Source organism: Crinia signifera, chromosome 12 (assembly GCF_055691185.1).
Source record: "Crinia signifera chromosome 12, ASM5569118v1, whole genome shotgun sequence".
NCBI lineage: Eukaryota > Metazoa > Chordata > Amphibia > Anura > Myobatrachidae > Crinia > Crinia signifera.
The window spans coordinates 17,397,191-17,425,076 of NC_139228.1; the positions used below are offsets into that span (position 1 = coordinate 17,397,191).

Here is a 27,886-nt window from a genome sequence, read left to right on the forward strand (position 1 = left end):
TGGGGAGAAAGCCTGTGCGTTGGGATGTCTGTAAACCGCTGTTCCCTAGGGGGTCTGGTTTTCAAGGGGTCTACCTTAGCTTAGGTGGAGAGGGACCAGAAGATTTTCTCCTCTCTAGGGCCATATGGCGAAGAAGAAATGGGCAGAAATGGACCCCTTCTACTTTTAGAGAAGGTCCTAAGACCCAAGCTCCAGATCAGCTTTCCACTTCTCTGGATGATTGGATCACACAGCTACAGATGGGATAAGGTATATTATAAATCCTGAAATATTTTTAATGAAATGCATCATTTGAGTCATGTGGAAAACAATTTAATTTTATGGATGACAAAACGTGGCAGAACTTGGCCACTCCTGCTGTAAGAGAGATCTTTTAACTGTGTTCCTGTCATATAATAGCAGGAAGTAGGTGGAACAGTGACGTTCTCCACACGTAGGACTCAGGACTCAGACTGAAACCCGCTCTCACCTACCCATTACAAATGCTCTTATCTCAAGGCTTGGAAGTGAGATCATTAACTCTTCATTTAACATCCGTTCAAATTGTACAATGAAAAGGTAAGAGGAATGTGGCTTTACTGCATACTGTACTACAATCATATGAAAGCACAAAGTTAAATGGTAAAAAGATAGTTTCACATAAAACACAACGGACCAGATGAAATAGCAATTAATATGGTGTTTAACTGTGATATTCAGATTCTGTTTGCACAAAGAACCCAATTCATGTTTGTATGCAAATGCAATTGTGATCTTCTAGACTACGGTGCTGCTAATGTTTGCAGGAGTATCTGCAGCCCAAGAATGAAAAGAGACGCTCACTAAGCTCATTCATAATTGCGTACACATTCACAGCCTGTACGCAACAAACTGGGTAAGGGTTGGTCTATGGCGATGCAGAATGGGCACAGCAGAAACGACCCAGAGGTCATATTTTTACGAGCTTGTGCCCATCAGCAGATACACCATGATGCACCTGCATTTTCCTATCTACTCCCCCATAAACATTCCGTAACACCACCAAGTGGTCACTTCCCGTCAATCATTGTAATCGAGATCACAGAGGCAGGGCCATCCTAACGTATAGGCTTAATGGGAATCTGCCCAAGCCCCCCCCCCCCCCCCCAATTCTAGGGGCCTTCAAGCAGGGGCAGATTGGGCTGTGAGCATTTGCCTCCTTACATTCTTGGGAGGCAGTAGCGAATCAGAACAGCCAGGCTGCATTCTCTTCCTGCTTCCCAGCCAGTAGCCAGACAGTGAATGACTGTCAGCATGCTGATTGGTAGATGTAATGCTCAATATTTTTGTATGTAATACCTATAAATAAACCCTCTAAATTAATTTGGCTAATGGGGGAAATTTACGAAGGTAAAATCGTATAAAAAATTAGTATTCGTACAGCAAAATACGTTTTTTTTTTTATGCATATTCGTATTTTACTATCCTGAAAATATGGTGATGTGTATTCGTATTCATGGTGTATACATGGCGTATTCGTATTTTTGAATACGAATGAATATGACATTGACAGAATACGCCTATTTTTAACATGAAAACAATGTACTTTAGTAATTTACTAACAATTCGTATTTGTAAAAAATACGAATACGAATCGAAATCGCATACGAATCGTAAAAAAAAAAATACGCCCAAAAAATACACCTTGATTTGGAAGTGTATTTCACATCTTAGAATTTTACACATGAGGAAAGAATCAGAAAATAACCCCCCAGCTGATCAAAATCACAAATGTGTGACTTATAAAAGGCCACTAAGCGCACATACACACGTTTAAAATTATTTATTTTTACCTTTTTTTTTTTACTGCAGCCTGCACGGATCTGACTGATCCATGCAAGATAAAACCAATACAAATTTGTATTTTAACATACGAATTTGTATTTAAAAATACGAACTTGTATTTAAAAATACGAATTCGTATCAGAAAAATACGAATCAATATGCCATTGGATAATACGAATCAGTAAATTAGGTACTTGTGTAATATCTGGGCGCCCGATTTTTTCATTGCATCGCATGCAATATAGTGGCATACAATTCATGCGATTTTTCATTGTAAAGACCCAATTTTTATTTGTATAGTCACCCATGGGTGATTTCATACCCCCACTATCCAACTACGCATGGAGTTGATTTTATATAGTGTGGCGAGTTCAGCGAGCCCCGCGAGGGGACGCAGAATACATGTAAAGTAATCCGCGTCCGCTCGCCACGCTTTAGGCGCAGTGGCTCGCTGCGCTTGCCACACTATATAAAACCAACTCCATGCGTACTTGGATAGTGTAGGTATGGAATAGCCCATGGGTGACTATACAATTAAAAATCTGGTCTTTACAATTAAAAATCGCATCGCATGCCTTAAGTAGTGGCATGCAATGATAAAATTGGGCGCCCAGATAATACACAAGTACCGTAAATTATCCTCCGGAATACGAATGAAAATAAGACTACACCAGTCGTATTCATTCGTATTAAGAATACTAATACGATTTTTTGTATTCGTATTCTTAGTAAATTTCCCCCAATATGTCTATGACACAATACCTGTGTACTTAATTAAAGGCACCATTTGATTTAGTAATTGTCCAACTGCACAGTGGTATCCTCAGACACTGTTGATCTCGTTGCGCAAAATACCCCAAGCTCACGTACCAGGTCCTGTGAGACTTGGCCGAGCTCAGCATGTTTTTACTTATAATGTGCTTCCTTGGTGATGATGCAGTCCCTTTAAGGCTTTGAGCAGTAACTGTCAATGTGAAGCCTCAATTGGACTACTTAACATGACCATCTACGGCACGTGGCCAAAATTCAGTTCCATTGTCCATTGTCATCGCCCAGTCAGAAAGCTGCCCGTTTCCCCAATTGTATAAAAAAAACAATACAATGTAGTATATAAATGGCCCTAAATAACTGTATGCAGAGGAAGTACATCTGCACCTGGTGATCCGAGTAAATCCTCTAACAGGATAAACTTGAATGTCAGGTTACAGTTATATAAAAAAAAAAAAGATATATATTCATTCACAGTGTTATGAGTAATAAAACAGGCTATTGAAAAGGACTGCCTGATTCTTACATAGGTGCAGCTAGCTGAACTCCATATGAACCGTCTGACACATTTTGGCTGATTTCCCATGCCTGTTGGGCCATTTTTTTCCCCTGATTTCCTAGGTTCATCTCATTGTCTTGGCTGAAGATACTGAGGGGATAATGGCCAAAAAGCAGCTGCAATCACAGAGACTACCATGTTGCATTAAAAATGTGTGGGGCCGTAGTAGCTGAAATTGAGGAGCCCCGGGGAAAATCTGCTAATTTCATTAAATTCAGTGGTAATCCCCAATCAGATCAGTGCAGCCCGGTCTACATACAGTTAATTTTCAGTTGGCGTATCAGGATGCACCTCTCTGATGTCCGATACAGCAGACCAGTGATGTTGGTGGGAAGGGAGACCTAGTACTGGTTACCTATAGCCATCCTTCCCATGGTAAGTGCATGCCTAGGAAGGTCAATCATCTTAAATTGTGGTAACCGCCTTAAATTGTGATATTCAATACCGAAATAACCCAAGTACTACTGTGTAGCGTGACTTAAATAAGGGGCACTACTGTGTGTCATACCATGAATAAGGGGCACTACTTTTTGGTGTAATATGAATCAGGGTCAATACATGCGGTGTTGTTTGAAAATTACTGGGCTACTGTGGGGCATAATTTGAACAGGGCGTACTATTATAAGACCACTCTCCCTTTAAAAAGCATGGTAGGGAGGGCACAAATGTTGTAGTTTGTAGTAGGGTGTCAAAACCCCTGGAATTAGCTATAATGGAAGGAGGGGGGGGGGGGGGGGGGGAAATCGGTGGCTGCGGAAATGAGTTCTACCACTTCTCCTGGACCACCTTAAATATATTTCATCTCTTAATAAAAATCTTACAAAAAAATCTTACATAGGACATAAATAAGAATCTGTAGCCCTTATGCTTATTGAATGAGGATCCAAGATGCATCAGGGCTGACTATGAACTCGTATTTGGTGTTAATTGGCGAACTAATAATAGATGCAGTTCAAGCTGTAGGTTCAGACCCTGAATGCTCCACTGTCTGAATCGATGGTCTTGTCATCATGTAGCTAGCTTGGGAATGGATTCAAAGATGGTTGAATGTGTAAGATCCAGGTTGCAGAACATCAGAGTTGTAGTAAGTGGCATGCATTCAAGGAGAGAAATGTTACCAGTGGAGTACCCCAGGTATCTATACTTGGACCAGTGCTTTTCAATATCATTGTTTACAGACATTGCAATGGTATAAAAAGGAAAGTATTCCTTTTTGCAGATGACACCGGTCATGTTGGGATGTTTGGATGTGTATATTAGTTTTAAACTCCCCTTCCAGGGGAGGAGGAAAAGCTGGGATCCCGGTGTCACCTACATCTCTCTCCACCCTCCTATATCTTCTCTGGTCAGGAAACTCTACTGGTACATCATGAAACCAAATAATCCTGTGTCCCGGCCTGCACTGCATACTATCCTGCTTGCATTCTGACTGCCTGGTGCTCCTGCTACATAGACAGCTAGTGTTCTCTGGCCAGGGGGGCTCCTGACAAAGGGGGGCTGGGGTACAGTATGCACTGAGCCCCACCCTTAGTCTGGCTATGATTGTAGGTGAACTAAAGCAATGTACCAACATCATGAGGAAGGCAAGTCAGATGCTTGGCTGTACAGGGAGAGTAATCAACAGCAGAAAGAAAGAAGCAATGATGCTGCTGTATAGGTCATTGGTACAACCTCCTCTAGAATACTGTACTCAGTTCTGGAGGTCAGGTCTCCAAAAGGATATTAATGTTAGAGACTGTATATAGAAGGGCAACTAGCATGGTGTATGGTCTACACCAAAAATTAATTTAATTAATTTTGTCCCTTCTGAATGATATTGTCAAAATATCTTTTAATGTGTATGCGACGAATGACAAATGATGATGCGCATACCCGCCAGTTGTTCATCAAGATTGTTCGTCAACTGTGCATGCAGCTCAATTTGGATATCTTTCAAAAAAAGTCTATAGACTGTAGCTAGATTGTTCCTCTTTCGTCAACATCTTTCGTCCAGGACACTGGGTTCAATGGAAATTGGTCATCTATGTCTTTCAGTGTACACATTGATAAAATAGGATAAAATGACAGGGGGGGCACCATGATAAAAGAGGGGTTGGGTGGGGGAGGGGCGGTGTCAGTGGTGCCAGTGTACATGCTAAGAGAGCGGCAGAGAGAGGGTGGGAATGGGATTAAAAATAGGTCCTGGCATTTAAAGTACGCAGGCCCACCAGGGCGACAAAAGTGAAGGTTGTAGTTGTGCGCGCGTCGAAGGCGTGCTCCGGAAAAGGGTGTGTGGCCTTGAGTGTAGTGTACCACGCCATATACAACTTCTACACATTATGCAACAAAATACTAGACCCCATTATACTTGCCCCTTACACATGATGCCAAATGGATTGTGTCAAAATTCACATAATGCCACATGGATTGTGTCAAAATTCACATAATGCCACACGGACTGAGCCAAAATTCACATAATGCCACACGGCTTGAGCCAAACTTCACGTAATGCCACACGGATTGAGCCAAACTTCACATAATGCCACACAGATTAAGTCAAAATTCACAATACGCTTCATAAACAGGGACATTGTGCTCCAAAGGTGTGCATTAAACATTACACCATAATGTCTATTACACGTTAAGTTACACGCATTATGTCCATTACGTATTATGCCAAACACCATAATGCCTATTAAAAATTATGCTACATAAGTGCTGCTTATCTACATGCTCATTGCCAAGGGTTCCATGCTTGTTGCCATGTGGGATTACATGCTCATTGTCAAGGGGGAATACATGCTCGCGGTAAATGGGGGACAGCCGCCGACAGGCAGAAGTGACAGCCACTGACAGTTGCAAAGCCTGGCTGTATTCAGAGCACTGCAGGTCCCGGCTATTTGAAATAATACTCCTTTCACACCAGAAAATGCATTCCCGGGTTGGCCCCTTTTACACCAGCCTAGTCCCTGCATTTTCTGGTGTGAGGGGGAGAGAAAAAACACCCCTCCCCCCTTGAAACTGTTATCTCATTTAACTGGCTATATCTTCGGAACCAACTGACCCATTTACATGAGACAAGTATCATTTTGAAGAACTTTTGAGTGGGCTTAGAATGGTTTTGGTCCTGTGAAACTGGAATGTTTGGCTCCAGAGTAATCTGCCCTCAAAGAATATGAACAGCCATGAAACTACATTTCAAAAATAAAAAAATTGGTTTACCCGCAATATCTCTGGAACCGATTGACCGATATGGAACAGCCTGGTATCATATTGAGGGCCCAGCGATTTGGAATTGAATGAGATTAACCCCAAGCTTCTGGCAGCCATCGGAACCGGGTTGGGGTCGGAATTAACGGGTCCCATATTATCCTATGGGGAAAACGTTACAGCTTTGCCAGGTGATATCTCTGGTTCCCGGGGGGCTAGAGACACAGGGCTGGGCTTGTTGGAAAGCCCTGGTCCTCAGCTACAAAATGGAATGACAGGGAGGTACGTGCCCAGGTGCCCCCTGAATCCGCCAATGTTGCTATGGCCTCACCATACGGTTTGTGACACCACATTACGAAAGAGTAATGAGTATACCGTTTCCAGGAAGTGTTCGCTATGCTTGTATAAAAGTGACAGCAGAGGTGCCGCAATTATTATTATTGATGTGAAGGAGTAACCGTTCTGTGGCTTTTACCTGTAATATATACGTAGGTTCTGGAGTTCTTCTTCCAACGTTTTATACTCTTCAATCACCTTGTCCTGATCATACTGAAGAAAAGACGGTGGAGTCTGAAATAAAATGATACAATGTAGGTAAGTGGTCTGTGAAGCGACATGAACAAAATCATTGTGTTAACCATCAGGTAGAATGTACAACTCTTTCTAACAGCGAATTACATTTTCACCTAGAATCAAATACAAACAAATGATTCCGGTTATCAGTAGCATCTCAACCTGAATTAGATAGGTTAATGTTAAATTCAATTTAAACACCTTGATATTAAATACACTTATACGACTTCTCTGAGGGGAGAAGTTGCACGTGACCCCCCTTGAACCACCAGGCAGCTTGCCGGATTGCAGGATCACCTGCGATATATTGTATGTGGTCCTTATGCATATGATATATCGCATACGATCCCAGCAAGAGCTGAGGGATCTGAGAAATCTTACCTACAGCCCTTGCAAACTCTGTCTCCCATCTATTATGCACGGGACAGTGCATTGGATTGGAATCGGCGGTTAGGTTTGGGGATTTGTCACTCCATTTCTTAGCCCATTGCGCCGGAATTGGTTAACGGTGCCCAAATGGCACTAATATATGGCCAGTTGTAGTCACAACTCAGTGTTGTTTTGGACTTGCCAGGAGACCGTGCTGGTTACTTTGATATGTGACCGTTGTATATCTGTGTACGAAGCGTAATGGAATCTGGCATGAATAAAAGCAGCGACCCCTACTTTGTAGAAATTTGTCTAAAGATCTAAAAACTCAGTCGCACACAGATATAGAAGCATCACATATTAAATGAATCAGCAGTCTCTTGTTACAACCTAGTTGCATTAACATTGTGACAAGGACGCATTTTCAGCAAAACATAATGCAACAGTCTCACGGGAAAGATGCTGCACAAGGGTCTGTTTGGTGCAACTGCAGCAGTGGTGCATGAGGACATATCTGTACAATTGTCGCATATCAACTGAATCCGTGCAGTCTCATGAAGTTGTTTTGTTGCATCACATTGCGACTAATAGGGCCCACACACATGGGAGATTTTGTTGAGCGATCTGATAAATCGATCTGTCAGGACCAGTATTCTCGGGTGAGAACACTGGTCCTGACCGGCGCTCCAACTAAATGTATCCAGCTCGCTGGATCTTAATTGCCGGCCATTGGGATGCACGGGTACGCGAATCGCTATGGCCCCTGCACAATGTAGCGGCATTTTCGAAGCAAACTAGACAAATTAATCGGAATCGCTTAGAGAATGGTCTGAAATCGCCCCGTGTGTAATGCCACAAGTATTGCAAGTGTGCATACCATCAGCAGACTGGGTGCGAGGTATGCAAGGTTTTTTACCTTACTAAAGCTCGATCCCCACTGTACGCCCCCTGTAGAGGACTGCCATTCTAGACCTCCCCACTACTCCTTTCCTTTCTCCTTATACTGCTTTCACACCGCACAAATAACCTGGGTCGATCCCGAGTTATTGCCATGGTGTGAAAGGGCCATGTCGAATATCCTGGGTCCAGCAACCCGGCAATCCGACCCGGGAGAAAATAAGTGTCATTACCGGGTGGGACCCGGGTTGCTGGGCAGTGTAAATGGGTAACCCGGGTTGAGCGACCCGGGTCCCGTTCACTTCTACGAAGGAGGCAGCAATGTCACCTCAGTGCTGCCTCATCCCCCTCCTGATGCTCCGCCCCGCCCCTTGGATGACGTCAGCAACCCAGCAATAAGCCTAGTCGCTGTGAGCAGCAAACAGCGCAAATGCCGGGTTGCTCCTAAGATGGACCTGTGTCCAAATCTCAAGTGCGACCTGGCATCTGCGATATGAAAGGGGCATCATTTTAGCATTCAAATAAGCCCCATCATCAGTGGCGGTTTTTACCTATGGGCTGCAGGGCTGCAGCCGCCCCCAGGTAAATCCACCACTGTCTCTGCAAATGAAACGAGATGCAGTCTGTGAGACTGCTCTGCCTTCAATGTGACTGGCAGTGACTTCCTATTGGAAGTTTGACCTGCCGGTCACTCAAGGCATCCCATTGGGAGGTGTTCCGTCCCTCCAGGATGTGTCTTTGTGCGCAAATGCGGGGCAGCACCCAAAATGGGTTCTGCACATATGCAGTACCGCGGACGATACTGCGCATGCGCCGGACCCGGGAACCTGATTAAGCCTCCAGGGGCTGCTGCAAAAGGCAGCCCATGGAGGCTTGAGCCAGCGCATGTGCAGTATGTATGAAGTAACTGCGCATGTGCTGGTCCAGACAGGCAGGTGCGGGGAGTGCAGTGGAGGGAGAGGGCCCGCATTGCGGCAGCCCCCTCCTCCAAAAGGGGAAGAGCCGCCTCTGCCCATCATACCTCTGTATTTTTATGTTTTAACTATACTGTTCCTTCCATATGCAGTACTTGTGTATCCCATTAAACCTTGCAGGGACGTATAGTCATAAAATGTTACTGCAAGAAACAGTCTTTATAATGGTGCTGTCTCCCTTTTCAAGTCGCTTGAAAACCAGTAGAACAAGTATGGTCTGGGGTGAATGTGTAACCCACATTTATGTTTCATAAGTGCCAGTTATACTTTCACAGGCACAAATGTTCTAGGACGCTGCAATTATTACATTACAGTCTGTGCCATACCACTGCATTGCCCTATGTAAACAGTTATATGTTTAAATGACAATGTACTATTCTCAATCCTCAGTCTTCTCTTTTCTATGCAAGTTTTAAATAAACTACAATTAAAGTTATAAAATGTTGTATCCTTCATTCTGATTAGCCAGTTTATTGTCCACATACTGTAGAAATTGTTTTTCTAATTGATAACTGACACACAGCATCAAATACAGACAACAGGGGGTTGTTAATGACACGTGACTGCACACATCGTTAACAATACTGAAGTACACACTTGGCGATAAGCACGCAATATCATTAACAATATATAGCCCAGTGGGGTACCGAGCTTAAGGTTCAAGTCCAGGGCATGGGACACCAAGTCAGCACATGCCAACCACCCAAAGAATTCACACTAGTGAGAGGTTAAAGTGTAACAAAAATAAGAAGCAGAAACTATGTGCTAGGAGTGTAACATTGGTACTAAAAACGTGGTAGCTTAAGTATTACAATGTGGTACCCCAAAAACAGCCAACCCACAACAACCCAAAGGGCCCCGCACCCCCAGATTATCCCTAAAACTGACAAATTGTATCACCGTATTCAGGACATACCATCATATTAGTGCCTTTCTTAATATGCAGTCTGTAAATGCAAGCTAATGAAAAAACAAAACTTTGGGTAGGTGGGAGGGGCTAATCCAAGCTGAAAGACCCAATAAGGTCACCTGGTCGCAGTTGATTGGCCCATGTTTTGGCCCAAAAATGATGCTAATCCCCTTAATGTTGCTATATGTTAGATCGCAGAATGTATTATAATTATTCTGTTGAGCAGCGCTTATTATTTATTTATAGTTTCTTTTGCGCTTTACAATAGTAGACATTAATAAAACAAACTGGGTAACAGACAGACTTGGGGCTTAGAGGCACACCGTTTGCCAAGACGGTCTCTCATGCACGCGCGTCCCATTCTCGGTGAGATTTGGCGAATGGTGCACTGAAGCGGGGCGTTGGCGGGCTGGATAAGTGCGGCTCCACCTGTATGAGTCTCAGCATGATAGCAGCTTTTATTATGCTTGGAATAAGGATGCCAGTCCAAGGTCCCCCAAACCTACACACCACGGCAGTAACTACCTGCAATCTGGTACAAATAGTCACATCCCCAATCATACAATGCATGTCTATGGACCACAGGAGCGACTATACGTACATGCCCGTTCGTGGATAAACTAACAGTACCAAAGCAGTCACGCCTGTGACTGTTGGTGTGATGAGCATGGCCATATCTGTACTGATGCAATATCATGCTGTGCCTTAACCTTAATTCTAATTGGAATGGAATGGTCACTTGACAGGAAGGGGTAGGTATACTAAAGCAAAAAAATATCGGCACTAAATCCTCTCAAACACAACAGTGTGTATATATATATATATATATATATATATATATATATATATATATATATATATATATATACAGTATATAAAAGAAACAATTATCAGTAACCTATTCTGAGATGGTTAGCCGGTACTTGTGTAGTTTCACGGCGCCGCCGCGCGCACACTCTGTCTCTGAAACTTGGCAGCCTGCCAGAAGCTCTGTTTACCTGTGCGCGTGCCGCTCTAGCTCTGTCTGACTGTGCGCGTGCCGCTCTAGCTCTGTCTGACTGTGCGCGTGCCGCTCTAGCTGTAAGCTACGTATTGTCAGCTTACGTTGTCAGCGTAGCGCCAGGCAGCAGCAGCATTGTGCTGCCCAGGCGCTGACAGGTCACTGTGGTACTTGTAGTTCCACAGTGAAATAGGCAGCCCTGCGCACCGCTGACAACGGGGGCATGTAAAAGTGGACACCCCGGGTTTCTGGACTTAGGCGCTAAAGCGTCTGAAACCCGACTAACTGCTAGCCGCTAACAAGCCAGGGTTTCTGGACTTAGACGCTAAAGCCTCTGACGTGGATAGTGGGGGTATGAAAAGGTCGTGGGACGTGTACTACTGCTGCCGCTCGCCACGCTTCGGGTTGGCGTGGATAGTGGGATTTTCATGGTCGACAGCTGTTGCATCAACTAGTGGCACTGTGGACAGGTTTCAATAGTGTACCCCTAGACCCAACTAAATTTAGATGCTTTAGCGTCTAAGTCCAGAAACCCCGGCTTGTTAGCGGCTAGCAGGTAGTCCGGTTTTCTGACGCTAAAGCGTCTAAATTTAGCGTCTGCATGGGGGACTCCCCCTTTGATAGCGGTGTGCCGGGGTGTGCCCGGGGTGTCCACTTTTACATGCCCCCATTGTCAGCGGTGCGCAGGGCTGCCTATTTCACTGTGGAACTACAGGTACCACAGTGACCTGTCAGCGCCTGGGCAGCGCAATGCTGCTGCCCGGCGCTACGCTGACAACGTAAGCTGACAATACGTAGCTTGCAGCTAGAGTGGCACGCGCACTGTTAAACAGAGCTAGAGCGTGCCGCACAGTTAAACAGAGCTTCTGGCAGGCTGCCAAGTTTCAGAGACAGAGTGTGCGCGCGGCGGCGCCGTAAAAATACACAAGTACCGGTTAGCCTATAGTTTAGAATTCAAATATCTTATAGGTTTAATTTAAAAAGAAAATGAATAAGTAAAAGACAGTTTATGTCATCCTTTAGTGAGGTAGATGTTTTTTAGGCGTATAATGGCCCTTATTCAGATCTGATCGCAGTACAAATTTGTTCTCAAAATGGGCAAAACCATTTGCACTGCAGGTGGGGCAGATGCAGAGAGAATTAGATTTGAGTGGGGTGTGTTGAAACTGAAATCTAAATTGCAGTGTATAAATAATGCAGCCAGTATTTACCCTGCACAGAAACAAAATAACTCACACAAATCTAACTCTCTCTGCACATGTTACATCTGCCCCACCTCCAGCGCACATGGTTTTGCCCATTCTGAGAACAAATTTGTACTGCAATCAGATCTGAATAATGGCCAATGTCCATATGTGGGAGACAGGGAATCCCCTGTTTCCTTGTCTGGCCAGACAAAAAATAATACAAATAAAAATCATGATAAAAATGGGAGAATTCTCCAGATACCTGCTTATTGTAGTCCACCCCAATTTTGGTGCTCTGTTGATGGTGACTGCAATTTGTAAGTTTGGAGTACCTTAGTTTTCGGTATGTCGCTTGAGTTACTCCGGTGCTTTAGCAGGTAAGTTCTCACAGTGAGGTGGAAATATCAGCCAAAAAAAAAGGATATATAAAATCCCATTTTTATTATTATTTTTATTTTTATTATTTGTATTATTAATTTTTATTATTATTATATTTAATTATTAATTTTAGTGGTTCTAGGAGCATCATCAGATTTTATTTTTAGACACATTAATCCTGAAGTCTGTTTTCTTAAGGATGTTTGTTGATTGGTATTGTTCAATATGCTTATTTTATTTTATTAAAATCCTATTTACAACCTGGGTATTTGAACATGGTTCCAAGCCAATTAACAGTGGCTTAAAACATCATTCACACCACATGATGGACCCAGGTTAGTGGTGGCTCTTCCCTCTACTGGCATATGGAGATGAAGAAAGTAGTGCAAGCCAGAATCGGCCTCTATATTGTCATTATGATTGTATAGCAGTTACATCACTTACATACAACTGCCCGCTAATCAGACATCTGAACAGGCAACATATAAACGAAACAACGGGTGTATCAAGCTTCAAAAAGTGATAAAACGGTCAGTGATAAAACACCAGCCAATAAACTCCCAACTGCCATTTTACAGGCCGGGTTTGAAAAATGACAGGTAGGAGCTGATTGGCTGGCTGCTTATCACTTTTTGAAGCTTGATACATCTGGCCCATAGTCAGACTTGCATCCCAGAGACTGGTAGTACTGGTAGGAAAAGAAGACGGATTATCAGTGTAGGCAACTCCAAAGTGTTTTATTCACACATTCTTCAATTGCACACACTACTTAATTGTCTGTTCTCATGTAAAAGATATGTCTTAAGGTTCTTCAAAGCATATACGGTTACCGGGTCGACGCCGTCTAGATGGATAGTAACAGGATCAACCACTCTTGGATGAAGGTGTCTAGTTAGACGCCTAAAAATAGTCCACAGAGTCTAGAGTGACAGTGACAGTGACAGGAATTAGATGTAAGCGTGAGATAGATTGAGATAGATGAGTCCACACAAGTTTTTCAGCTTTTTTTTGTTGCAGCCCAACTTGGATTGTACTTTACTATCCAAGTGGACATAGAATTAGTTATAATAGTGTGCAGAGCACTGCGAGGCACCGTGCCCAAATGTAAGGGGACACTGTGCACATATACAGTGTCCATGGGGACCCCTGTGACATTCGGTGCCAAAAAACCCCCTGAAAAACTCATATCGGTGACTGTCAACCTAGTCTCCGTCGATATCCTACTTGCGTCTAAGTCCCATCACGGTTGCTCTAGACCCCGTTGACTATCTTTAGATGTCTAACTAGACGCCTTCAACCAAGATTGTTTGATCCTGTATCTGTCGATCTAGACAGGTGATGTTTAAAACGTGCTTGATAACTGTTTATCGGGACTGACAGATGTCATGTGGCAGGACAGATCTGATGAGCAGATCAGACAGTTTATTACACAATAATTGGCCTTGAGTAGTGAGGGTGGAGCAGCAAAAAAACGTTATATTCTAACCAATTATTGCATAGTGTGCAATGATTTATGTGATTGTGGCACTTCTACCCTACCTGCAAGACAGCTAAGCATCTCCTCAGAGAACTGCATGCTATCCTAGTACTTCAGGAGGTCTCAGACTTATTATAAATTATTCTGGGACTGTAGGCACGAATAGGGAGAACTGCCAATAACTAGGCAGCTATAAATAATATTAAGTAATGAGCGTATAAACACATGATGTACTGGCAGATGCATGATCATTGTGCTTTAGAAATACATCCTGTCACATCACCAAGCTGCCAGTTTTCAGTACGAGATTAAAGTCATAGAAACTTCTGGCCAAACCAAGAGCTAATGATATAGTCCTACGTTGTCTCTCCATTAGGTTTCAGTAAAGGGTATGGGGCCTATATTAGACCTGATTGCATGTCTGCAAATTTGCAGGCCGGGCAATAAACGATAGCCTGCACATGCATATAGCCCGTAGCACACATGTGCAAGGCCATTCTGCAACTAAATCCTGATACTTTTGTCTCGCTGCCAAGATGATTGACAGGAAGCTGGCATTTGTGGTTGGTAACCGTCCATTTTCTGGGAGTGTCAGGGAAAATTTAGGCGTGCCCAGGCATGTGAGGGGAAGTCATGCGACTTCAGCGCCGCCCCCAATCTGCCTCTTTCTATAGCAGCCCCCAAGTAAATCCTGGGCTACACACAGACTGAGCATACTGGGATTCAATGTCATCCGATGATGAGCGGTTGTGAATGGATTTGCAAGAACCCCGGTCCAGCTAATTTTTGCGAACCCTGCTAAGCAATTCACAGGTTTTCATGGGGTGGGATTGGCAGCATATACCTGATTGTTTGGTCCTGGAAATTAGCAGCCATGCGACCCGGTCTGAATCAGCCTATGGTTCATTAGGTTGATAAAAAGTTCAAAAGTGTCAAGGTCAGCCAGAAAAAAAGTTGACACAAGCGGATATTCATCACACAAAAAAATATTCGACACATGAAAACTTCAACATGACTTTTTAAAGTTTTTTGGGGTATTTGTTTTTAACTTTTAGCACATGGACCCCAACATGACTGTACCATGTAAGGTATGAAAATGTTATAAAAAAATTGTAAATACTCATTGCAACCATATGGTGTGTTGACTAGTGGAAGACCTATTAATTGTTGACCTTATTACTGTCGCCATCTACCCAATGAAATATGGTGCAAAAAGCTGAGATAATTGTATTCTAATTTCTGCACATTTACTATGTAGAACCCTAACACCCCAACAGGTCGTTAGGTGGGCCAGTCCACATTTGGCTGCTTTCCCCCCTGGCTGGGCCGCGTACCGCGCTACCACAGCGATTAGCGGTCACAGCGACCAGCTCCTGGTTACACAAAGTTAATATGGCCGCGGCTTGGGTGACATCACCATATCACCCGGGACTGAGCGGCTTCAGCATGGCAGTGGGCATGAGCGGCTGCAGCGTGGTGGTGGATGGAAGTGGCTGCAGGGTGGCGGTGGGCAGACTCACCAAAGCCGGGTAAGTGGCAGTACACCCCTCCCCCAAAGCTGGGCAAGTAGCGTTACCCCGGCTGCTTCAAGATATCTGTACACTATATCGTTCAGTGATGTCAGAGGGACCCGCTGGTCATTGACTACAATGCCAAATTGACCTGCATGTTCAAAAGACATCAACGGACATTAACGATGCGCATGCATACCTCGTTAACGCAAACACTAGCTGATATTGTGAAAGGGGCTTCTGAGCGATATCTTTCACAATATCCTCTAGTATGTACACTGAATATACAGGGGGCTTAAATTTCCACCCAAATGCAATGCAATGGCTGAATACGTCTTTGCGTTCTATAGTCTGACCCTTTGCAGTAAAGTTCCTTAAGCCATAAAATTGTTTCAGAATTCATGTATTCAATGTAATACTAATGAAGGAGGAAAATGCATCTTATGATATTTTCATACCCTACCCATTAAGCCCTAACATTCTGTACAAAAGTCGAACACTTGTCGTCTGCACCTATTCCTCTGCCAAGTAAGCAGACTGTTTGAAAGAAAGAAAATCACATCCTGTTAAGCCCAAACAGCAAACATTCCCCATATGTCAAATGAAGATCTCCATCTGGGACAACGGCCAAGAAAGTGCTCCCCCCCTCTACTTTATGGTTCATAGTGCAGTGTACTAGTAGGAGGCCTTACGCTATCCATGCGTCTAGTCCCCAGACACCTGCTGGCTCAGAGATGATTGCCAATAAAGTAATAAAACGCACAAAACCTACACCTAACAGAATGATGCAACGGCTATTGAAAGGGAAGGGTTGGGTTACCTGCGAAACTTACTTACGAAGGTACTGTGTGTTCATAAGGCTCTGCCAACTGAAACGTTACTGAAGCAAAGGGTACAGTAATTATATGGAATTAGCTAAATGCAGGTTTGTGCCTTTTAGAAAGTATTCATACTACTAACGCTAGTCCCCAAATACCCTGTCCTTGTGTGGCTGGGATCCCTGCAGAGGAAAAGACTTTGCCCGTGCTAAAAGAGAATGCGTTGTTCAATGTATTGCAACTCCTAACATAGACAAATACAAGGCCTGCTCCTCTATGTTCAACCAGAGCAGGTGCTGTGAGAAGGAGTCTTTACCACTCCAGGACCCTGAATGTATAGTTATCTATATAGTAATTGTGGGTGGCCTGTCCTCAGATTGACACGCTCAGTGGGGATACTCGCCAGAGTCCTATTAAAGGGTTCCAGGTGCCCTTGGTTAATACATATGTAGCTCCCCTTGTAATGCTGCTATACACATGTGTATGGGCGCTCAGGGATACTGCCCATGTGCATGTAATTAAGGTTATACCACTGGCATGTAGGATATAATGCTTGTGGTGTGTGATGGAGACTTTGGCTGTAGGCTGCCCAGCTGGTGCTGTAGCACATTGTACATAACGTAATGGTTCCATCAGCAAGTTAGAGTGGCACAGCCATCTGGCAGTCACCTTAAGAACGTAATCCCCCACAGTACATCAGGACTGTGATGGCTAACAAGAATGGAACAAATTAGCCCCCCCCCACACACACACACATGTTCTGGTGCCCTAGGCTGCAGCCTAAACAACCCATTGGTTAATCAGGCACTGGCTCTCGCCCTTCCCCGTCCCCACCAACAGCTTCCAGACAGCAGTTGACAGAGTAAGATGCATACAAATATAGAAAGAGACCTATAAATGGGAAAAAATAAGATAGTGTAAGAGAGATAAAAGGTGGCGTCGGGGTAAGGATGGGTGTATTGAAAATATGGTTAAAAAAAATCACACTTCATTGAGAAAAGTGTAGGTAAAAGGTGATAATTCAGATCGGATCACTGGGCTGTGGGATTTCAGTGCCCAGTCAACGGCCCTCACTCCCTGATGGCCGGGGAATGCCCACATCTTCCGGGGCACTTCCGAAAAATGCTGCGTTACCACCCCCAAAAGCCCGTAGGCTGTCAATCACCCTACGACAGCCTGCTACGGTTAGTCAACCTCCACATGTGATCAGGATATAGTATGCCCCAGCCGATCATTCATACACATAACATTTTTTTTGGGAAATTTACAAAATCAGAAATAGAAAAAAATATATTTGAATGAAAGCAGAATCTAAGTTGCATTTATTTTAATTAATACTAAATACTGAAAACTGAAAACTATTTTGCTTGGTAGACTGGATGAAGAGTTAACATTTTTCAATGAGGAGAGTGAAAAATACACGATTATTATAATCATGTCCACTGGTTAAGAAATCTACTGTATAAGAATGGTGTGGTGCATGGGTACAATTACAGAGAACTATCCACATACAGTACGGTACTTTATAGCAAACATTCTCTGGAAATGTATTAGTAATGATTACAAAACAGAACAGGCCAGTGAGACACCTAACGGGCCTGGAGGCACGCTCTGAAACAGATCCACTTTGTAGACTGCTCAGTTCATTGTCAAGGGTCTTCAATGCTTGAGCTGGGCACATGCCAGTCCCCTAGTCAAGCCCAGGCAATGGTAGTTAGTAAGATGCAAAGACAGAATTTCTAGAATCGGGGGTATTTATGTGTATAGATATTAGTACAGATGGAGCAGTTTGCTGTGGATGGTGGCACCAGGTTATTTGAAACAATGGCCACCCATGGTACAATGCCACTACTCGGGGGTCTATGAAGAGGGATTGGGGTCAAAATCCCAATAAAATGAAGAAATGTATCTGGCCTCATTTCACTGGCAAAGAATAAATTATTTTTTCCAAACCTCAAATCTTTCCCCTAATATCTAGATCTCTAGTAGATTCACAAGACACCCAGACAAATCTTTGTTACGTTAACTGTATAGAAGAATGCATATTTGTCCCATACGCTAGCAGAAAAGGGGGTGTGGCCATTTTGGGCCTGATTCAGAGATTATGCGAATGCTTTTGCAGCATATATGCAAAAATATGCTAATGCTGCAGCCACACAGAAATGGATTTAGACGCCCACCATTGGCTTTGCAAATATCATCATCATCTGCTCACACACATGCAGTGGTGGTTGCATATCCTCCGATAATTGATATTGCAGATGTAGGCGGAGGCTAGCCTAGAAATGGTTATGATGTGCTAATGTTTTTCCTGCCATTCTCTATAACTAAGAATTATATAACAAAATCTACCAAAAATGAAGCACCTAATTTAATTATAAAATGCACCATGACTTATGAGACATATGGAGACTGCAAAACTTCAGCAATGAATACAGTGGCGTAAGTTACTTCCAGTTGCCCGGAGGCAAGATATATATATATTAGTGCCCTCCCCCCCCCCACACACATACAACCCTATAAAACCTTATATAAAATATATATTTCTGTTCAGATAGATAGATAGAGAACACATATATATTTCAGAACTCATCCACAGAATCAATATCGTTGGCTTTTAAATAACGGATTTAAACTTCCAGGGGGGAGGAAAGGTGCCCTCTTGGGAGCAGGAGCCCGGCGGCAGACGACTCCATTGCCTCCCAGAGTTCTGCCTCTGAATGAATCATACATTGTAGTTTACAATGCTCTATCACTTATAAACCAGCTTGTAACAACAAACACCCTCTTCCCAAAGACCAAATATCTAAGTATCTTAATTTCAGATCAAGTATCAATATTATTGAATGTGACTTGAATGGAATCAGTCTTCTGGGGACCGTCTTTGGTACATCACATCACATATAGAAGCCATATGACTACAATAGGTTGACAACAGAATTGAACATCTGGTCAGTATGGATGATGGTATGTGGTGGAGAGAAAAGGGACTGTTCAACACTTATACAATACACTTATACAATATAAAACGTAACTTTTAATATGAATCTATTTAAATTCCCTTCTAACATATTTAGGGAAATAGCAGTGAAATAAAGAGGATAAAATCACAAACAAACATCAACACACATATAGTGCTCAAATAGAATGGGAAAAGTGTATTATAAAACCACTATAATGTTTTGTCGGGAAAATGTTCTGCTACTTTTAGCATGAGTACCTGCAAATAGACAGCTATTTTTTACGTCACTGTTAATTGGGTACATTTTAGTTAGTTAGAAGAAATCATTTTGGTTCTACCAAATATTCTAGAGGTATTTCAAAATGAATTCTAAACAGTTAATTGTGATCTCTAGATATGCTAGTCAATTCTGTTAAGTATCTAATGTTCGATCACTCATGTGATCGAACTCTACTGACAGTTGATTGGACTGAAACACTGTCTACTACAGTATACTATAGGATTACTGTATTGGGTAAATAATAGAGAAGCTCTATTATCCTCTCTGATTAGGGGATTCAATTGAATAAATATTAAATGAATGTCCTTTAAATTAGGCGCAACTATTGATGTAATTGCATATTCATATTTTATCAAATGTAGCCTATTAGTAGTTGAGCGGTTTCCCCTTATATCATTGATATTTGATGCAAATGTATCCACTTCAAGGAGATAGTTACAGCTTTATTAAATAAAGAGATAATATTTCACTGCCTTTGAAAGTGAAAATAAAGTGGAATATCCTCATTGGTTTCCCATAGCAACATCCCCATGTGAAATAGAACTCCCATCTTTGTAAATTTCACCCAATGGGGCAGATGTATTAAGCTTTAACAAGAGATAAATCCAAGGGTGATAAGGGGAGATAAACGTCCAGCCAATCACCTGCTAACTGCCATATTACAGGCTGTGTTTGAAAAAAGTTAGTAAGGAGCGGATTGGCTGGACGTTTATCTCTCCGTATCACCCTTGCATTTATCTCTTGTTAAGGCTTAATACATCTGCCCCAATGTATCATAACATCTGAAGACTGTAGCATTTATCATGTACATTCTATAAAGTGATAGGTAGCAAGTGGTTGCTACGGGGAAGTTCTCCACTCTAGAATATTTGACACCTGTCTCTCCTAATTTGACGTTGGAATGTGCGGGACCCTTTTTCTTGGTTCATTGACAGAGCAAAGAGAGTATTCTCAAAGTATTCGACGGCACTGTACAAGTGGCTTTCTAAAGTGGGCATTCAATTAGCAGTGATGCCTTGCTGCATAAACCACTGCTAATTATGGTACTGTATGACAAGTACTCCTACACACCTCTATGAGGAGCGAGGCAAAATACGCACTGTTGTCATTATCTGCTTTTTACCCTTGTGAAGGGTTTTAAATAATTAGTTCTGTTGCATTGACTGCATATACAGTAATTGACTTCTTTTTCTACATATTTATGTTAATATATGTAACGGTTTCTATTTGTGGAATGCCAGGGGATGTTTTTGGTCATATACAGAGTTAAAGTATAATTTTTCTATTCGTACCAGGAGCAGGGTCCGCCCAGAAAAATAAATGCATTCTGAATTTTCCCCTACTTCTGGTGAATAAGACTCCTGTGTTGTGACGGTGAGTAACTCCGGACTGTGAGTCATCCAGCGTCAAGTGCTCATTTCTAGAACGCTCAGGACTATTACTGTGATGCATGTTTGGGAATGTAAAATGCCTGTGACTTCCTTGTTGGAAATTGACGTAAATGTGTCTAATGCAGTGAAATAGAAGCTGTTTTCTTCTGGTATTCAGTGGGACAGGGTTGATTTCGGTACTGGGAATAAATGACATAAGAATCACACATTATAGGAGGTGTCGACAATATGAAGGTCGACATACATTAGGACGACTGCTAAAGGTTGACAGGGCTAAGGTCGACAGGGTCGAAAGGTCGACACAAGCATTATGTTATCAATGGGAAGGTTGACAGTCAAAAGGTCGACGTGAGTTTTTCACATTTTTCCCAGCAGACTTGTGTCGACAGGCAATATAACATACACTACCATCCAAAAACGCATGCTGACCTTTTTGACTGTCGACCTTCCCGTTGTCGACCTAATGCTTGTGTTGACCTTAGCCAGGTCGACCTTATTTCATGTATGGACCCAAGCCCCGTCGACATGACCCGTACCCTTATAGGAAATCCATATATCTTATACATCTTTCCAAGCAGTCCACAATTAATGTGGGGTACACACCAGGACGATCCGCTCACGATGCACATTGTGAGCGGGTCGTCAGTGTTTCTTCAGACCCGCTCATGATGATGCGGGGGGGCATGACCCGCTCACGATGTGCACCGTGAGCGGGTCCGATCCAATGGCGACCCGCACCCGGCTGTATGGTCGTCATTGAGATCCTACCTGCAGCAGGTAGGATCTCAATAACGACCGACCGACCCGCGGGACCGCGCATCGGATCGGTATCGGTCCACACCAGGACAGAAAAGGGCCCAATCACCACACAATCTACATCCAATTGGTCGGAATTGGATCTAGATTGAGGGGATCGGGCCCTAGTCATCCTGGTGTGTACCCAGCATAAACGTTTCAATACGAAGACAAATTAAATAATTTTGTTTGTGGTTATAAATGTTGGCTCTAGAATGTTCTCAGATGCAACGTCGCCAGTCCCCGCAGCAAGAGTTCACCGGACATCTCTTTAATCCATAGCATATACTTCTTTCTTATTAATCAGGGTTGCCTACCGTCCCGGAATGGCCGGGAGGGTCCCGGAAATTGGGTCAAACTCCCGGCCCCCTGGGAAGGTAGGCAAGCCTCCTGGAATCCGGGCAGCAAATGAAGCAATCACGTCACTGTAGCCACGCCATGCAATGCCTGAAATACCGGCATTGCAGGTGGGGGGTGGGGCCATGAAGACGCAATTGCATTGGCCATGTCCCCACACTTGTGATCCTTCGGCCACCCTGCCCATATCCTGTCAGTGGCTCCACCCCCCCCCGGCAGCCAGGAAGTAGGCAACTATGTTATTAATACTCACTAACACCAAAGCTTCTCACTAACACCATAGCTTCTCACTAGTGTGCTGCTCTGGCCTTCACCGGGTTAGTGGGGTTCTGCGCCCCAGACGTAAACTTAGTATTAGGGACCCTTCAGGACAAGGTCAACTGGATGTTGGTGAATGCCAAGAGCCTCGTAGAGTGTGCATCAGAACTATTGGGCCGAATCAGGCCTATTTGCACTGGTTCAAATTCAGCCCCGTCCACGATAGTGGGGGTCTGCTCATGCACAAACCACCGGAGCGAACGCCTTGGGCGAGTATTTCACTTGCCGGGACATTAGTAAATTGAGTGACAGGCAGGGGGCGGTTTCTGGGGTCCGCCCAGCCACAAAACGGTGGGCGCACCTATGAAAACGCTAGGTAGACCCCAGCAAATGCACACGGCCATCTCCCTGTAGCATAACTATAAGTCGCGGCTTACTTTTATCTGCAAAGAGAGGAAACATTATATGATGGTGAGTAGCCATTGAATGTTTTTTCCTCTGTGTGGGCGCATGCGAGCGGATGTATACGCGTACACATCCATTTGCAGCGTAGAGCGGGGGTTTGGGCTGCAGGGGGGTGTCCATTCAGCGTTATCCTGCTGGGTAGGCAGCGAATATACACCACAGCCTAGCGAGCAGATATGAATTATTTGGCTCAGGGTTGCTCGGATGTCCGATGTTCATGCAGCTGATCCGATGCTGCGTCTCTGGAGGCAGCAGCGAGAGCACAGAAGCTGGCAGTAGGCATCTATTTACCTAAAGTCATTTACATGCCGCATTTACATAATGTAGCACAGCAGCCGCATGCAAAGACACAGCCACTGTGCTGTCCACCTCTGATTCTGTCCCAATGCCTAGTAACAATATTATCAAGGATTCAGGGTTCCTACAACTATAAGATTAGCAAATGCCAAATAAATGTGTGTGGATTGAAAGGTCTACAGTGTAGACAGTCAATTAGTCAACACCAAAATGTCAACATGCATTAGATTGACGCATATAAAAGGTAGACATGTAATAGGATGACACAGACAAAAGGTCAACATGCCAATAGGTTGACATAAGCAAAATTTTGACATGGAAAAGGTTGACAATCGTTTTCCAGATATTTGGTGTCAATGCCAACACCTGTCCCCATGGACCCCCATTTTTGTAGCGTGTACCCTATACTGGCACTTCGCATGGCACACTTACCGATACAAATTGTAATCAACGTAGATGGTAAAGTTTGAAAAAGTCCAAAAATAGGGGGGAGGGGACGTGGAAAAATTCATGTCAACCTTTTCATGCGTCGACAATTGTCATGTTAACATTCTACTTGTGTTTACCATTTGTCAATGTTGAGCTACTGCACATTGACCTTTTGGTGTCGACCAATTGACTCTCTTCCTAGAAACTTTAGACCATACTTGCCTACCCTCCCGGAATGGCCAGGAGGGTCCCGCAAATCGGGTCCCCCTCCCGGCCCCCCGGGAAGGTGGGCAAGTCTCCCACATCACCACCGCAGCCCCCTCTCCCCCATTGTATAAAATCCTGAATCATGGGTCTACCTGGAGAGTCCGGGGCTAAAATGACGCAAATCGCCATTTTACCCCCTCCCCCAAACCGCGGATCCGCAAATTAACACAACTGACTGTCATGGGGGTGGGGCTTGGTGATGTCAGCCTCGTCCCGTCCCTGACACGTAGCCTTATCCCGCTCCCCTTTCACTCCTCTATAGGCTTCTCACGGAGTAGGCAGGTACAGTATGCTCTAGACCAGTGATGGCTAACCTTGTCACTCCGGCTGTTGTTGAACTACACATCCCAGCATGCCCTGCTACAGTTTTACTATTTGGCCATGGTATAACTGATGCAGGACACGCTGGGATGTGTAGTTCAACAACAGCTGAAGTGTCAAGGTTAGCCATCACTGCAAAATAATGCCCGCTTAATGTCAACAGAAACATACTGCCTGCGATATCTCAGAGAGGTTACTGTGCCAGGTGCGGCTACCTGGGCTGTCACTGACACATACGGTATATGAATATAGAGCGCTTATCACTAGATCTGTAAGCATATTACTAGAGTCTTGCACACAGTCCATAGTGTTTGCGGTGTCAGTTTAAACAGAATATTGTAGTCCGTGCCAACACAATATAAATGGGGGTAGGATTGTACAGTTTGTGTACTGCCAGTATACACACAACTGGCTGTGCTGTCCTTAATCAGGAGACAGACCTGAATGACACTGCAGGGCTCTTATTCCATCACAACCTATTACCTGCTCTCTGGCATTATGTGTTATTTGCCTAACTGCAGGAACTACCTGAGTCACGGATGTCTTATGGGGAAGCCTAGAGCAATGAACTGAAAGCTGACAGTATTTCCTGATCACAGTGAGAAGACAAGAATTACTCTGATATAAATAACTGCTTATGTCCCAACTGATCTATGGCTAAACCCACTGTATACCGACACCTAGCACATAGATAGTACCCATACTTACCTACCCTCCAGGAGTGGCTGGGAAGGTCCAGAAAATAGTCCCCCTTCTGGTCACCTGGAATGTTGGGCAAGCCTCCCGCATCATCCCCAGCACCCCCTCCCTCTGCCGGTGAAATACTGGCATTCGCAGTGTTTTGGGGAGACAGCAGGGCTAAAATTACACAAATCGCGTCATTTAGTACCACCCCTCCCCAAAGAGCCATGAGTCACAGAATCTTACATGAATGGGGGTAGGACGTAGGGCTATTTCACACACTCCGGCCGGGCAGCGAAACCCCGCACGGCCAGGAAGCCATGCCGCATACAGCAGTTTATAATGGTAGGGATGGCTTCCAGTCGTGACATCCAGCTGCAACCGGGCGGCCGGGCCGTGCCCATTAATAACTACTGTGCACGGCACGGCATTTGGCCGTCCGGGGTTTCGCTGCCCGGCAGGAGCCCATGAAATAGCCCTTAATGTCGGCAAGCCCCGCACCCACGGAAAAGCTGAAGAGAGGCTTCTCGCGGAGAGGAGACATTGAAGTACATATAGCCAATTCTTTGTGGCAGTCAGAATAAGAAAGTAGGGATCCACGGGGGATGCAACCAAAATGGACCCAAGTTTTGTCCAAGGGAGACATGATATCTTAGAGGGCGGATTGTCCTGATTATATAATATTTGTTTCTGTACGTTGTGCTAAGCTGTGCACTCACAAGGTGATTCTTCCAGGTGATTTTGATTAGATCATCAAAATCGCCTAGAAGATTAGCCAGAATCGCCCTGTGTGTGCACAGCGGGCGACATCAATGCACAGCCCAGCAGCGTCGCTATCGCCCAGCCAAATAGACTGTGCAGGCAAGAATATTCTGACTACAGGTAGATGCCACCTGCACCGTGTATTTGGCCGCGGCTCCCGGGGCTGGCAGGATGTAGTTATCCATTTCTCTGACAGCTACTACATCCTCTGCAAATGTTACATCTGCCCCACCTGCACTGCACATGGTTTTGTCCATTTGAGAAGGAATTTGCCTGCGAGTGAACCAGAATAAGGGACTAAGCTTTAACCCCAATTTTAAGCTAGTTCATCAATTGAAATAAAGACAAGGATATAACTGCTTTAGACTAAAGGTCATTAATATTTATTTAATTGGTATGACTCTATTGGTAAGGGATTTATTTATTAATTTATTAACAGTTTCTTATATAGCGCACACATATTCCGCAGCGCTTTACAGAGTATAGTTGAACATTCACATCAGTCCCTGCCCCAGTGGAGCTTACAATCTATATTCCCTACCACATGTACACGCACACACAGACATTTTAGGGTTAATTTTGTTTAGAGTCAATTAACCTACCAGTATATTTTTAGATTGTGGGAGGAAACCGGAGTACCTGGTGGAAACCCACACAAGCACGGGGAGAATATACAAACTCTGCACAATTAGAGCCATGGTGGGAATGGAACCCATGACCTCAGCGCTGTGAGGCAGTAATGCTAATCATTACACCGTCCTTGCTGCCCGGGATGGCAAGGAAGACGCTATAATAACCAGTGTGTTGTTGAGCGCACTATTTTATTCTCTCACCATGCCGTAGTGCACAGTAGGACATGAAATAGCGCCTGTCGACACATATTGGCTCAAAAAAAAAAAAAACATGAAAAACGCATGTCGACCTTTAGACCGATTGTTGACCTAATGCTTGTGTCAACCGTCCAACCCTGTCGACCTTAGTCATGTCAACCTATTTCAGGTGTCGACCTAAGCCCTGTCGACCTTCAGTTGTTGACCCAATGCATGTCGACCTAGTGACCGTATCCCCTAGCGGCTCAGCTTCATTGCAACTAACCACAAAAGACTCGTGACTAGGCAGCCCTCACGGAATCTTGGACTTAGAACCAAAGGAAAGCTGGCCATACGCCTAATGATTTATGATCCAATCTGGTTGGTGGGCACAAAAGTCTGGTAACATATTGGAGCAAATGACAATTGATCATTTGCTCTTAAATTCCATAAAGCAGACAAAAACGGTCATTCAGATAAACTGGGTAGACCAATGATTGTTCCAAGCAGCCAGATTGGACAATAAATCTTTAGGTGTGGGACCATGTTGTCCGTTACCAATCAATTCCTAATTAATTGGCATATTTACATGGGGAGGGTTTTTTTTCTGTGTGGGCGGCAGCTTTCTCCTCACAGTCCACTGCGAATATTCTCATTAGTGGTCCATGCTGAAAGTAGGCCCTATACCCGAATCTCTTGTAATCATTCATCTCTTCCTGCGAAAACCTTCCCTGGACAATTCCTTGCTTCCGTATAACCCAGCTGTGATTGTTACCTGTTCTCTGTTTTAGTGTTTCCGTTACTGTTATGTGTAGTTCTGTGTATTGTTCTAATGAAGGGATGGGGAACCTTTGGCCTAGCCCAACCGTTGTTGGACTAGGCATCCCAGCATTCCCTGCAACCGGATGACCAAATAGCAAAAACTGTAGCAGGGCATGTGTAGTTCAACAACATCCCTGTTCTAATGTTTGCCATACAGTATGTGCAGCGCTGCAAAACCCATTGTGGCGCCTTATAAATAAAATGTAATAACAATCCTAATTACGTAAGCAATGAGTTTTGATCGTGCACAATATTTATGTAAAATAAACTGAAACCCGATGTAAAAAGTTGCTATATTGCAGAAAGAGGTCAACTGTATTGCGATTTCCCCTAGACTGGAGATGTGTATAGACTGACAGGAGCCTACAACCAGGCAAAGGTACTGGACGGTCGCGCTGCCGAGACACAGCTGGGCATGCATATAGATTCATATGCATGCCCAGCTGTGTCTCGGCAGCGCGACTGTCCATTACCCCAGGAATTACATTTTTACCCCATTTGGGGTAATTTACCCCTGTTCCCTGACCTCTGCCCTACACACTAGATATTTAGAGGTTGTTGCTACTACCTGTTGGAC

The 27,886-nt window shown here is 44.0% G+C and overlaps 1 protein-coding gene across 1 annotated transcript in view; it reads right to left on the reverse strand.

The window, feature by feature from the left end:
- MIPOL1 (mirror-image polydactyly 1) overlaps positions 1-27,886 on the reverse strand; it is a 308,085-nt gene that overhangs the window by 63,111 nt on the left and 217,088 nt on the right. The window contains exon 9 of the mRNA XM_083166788.1: positions 6,795-6,889. Coding sequence (XP_083022914.1) covers positions 6,795-6,889 — 95 coding nt within the window. The remainder of the gene's footprint in view (positions 1-6,794; positions 6,890-27,886) is intronic.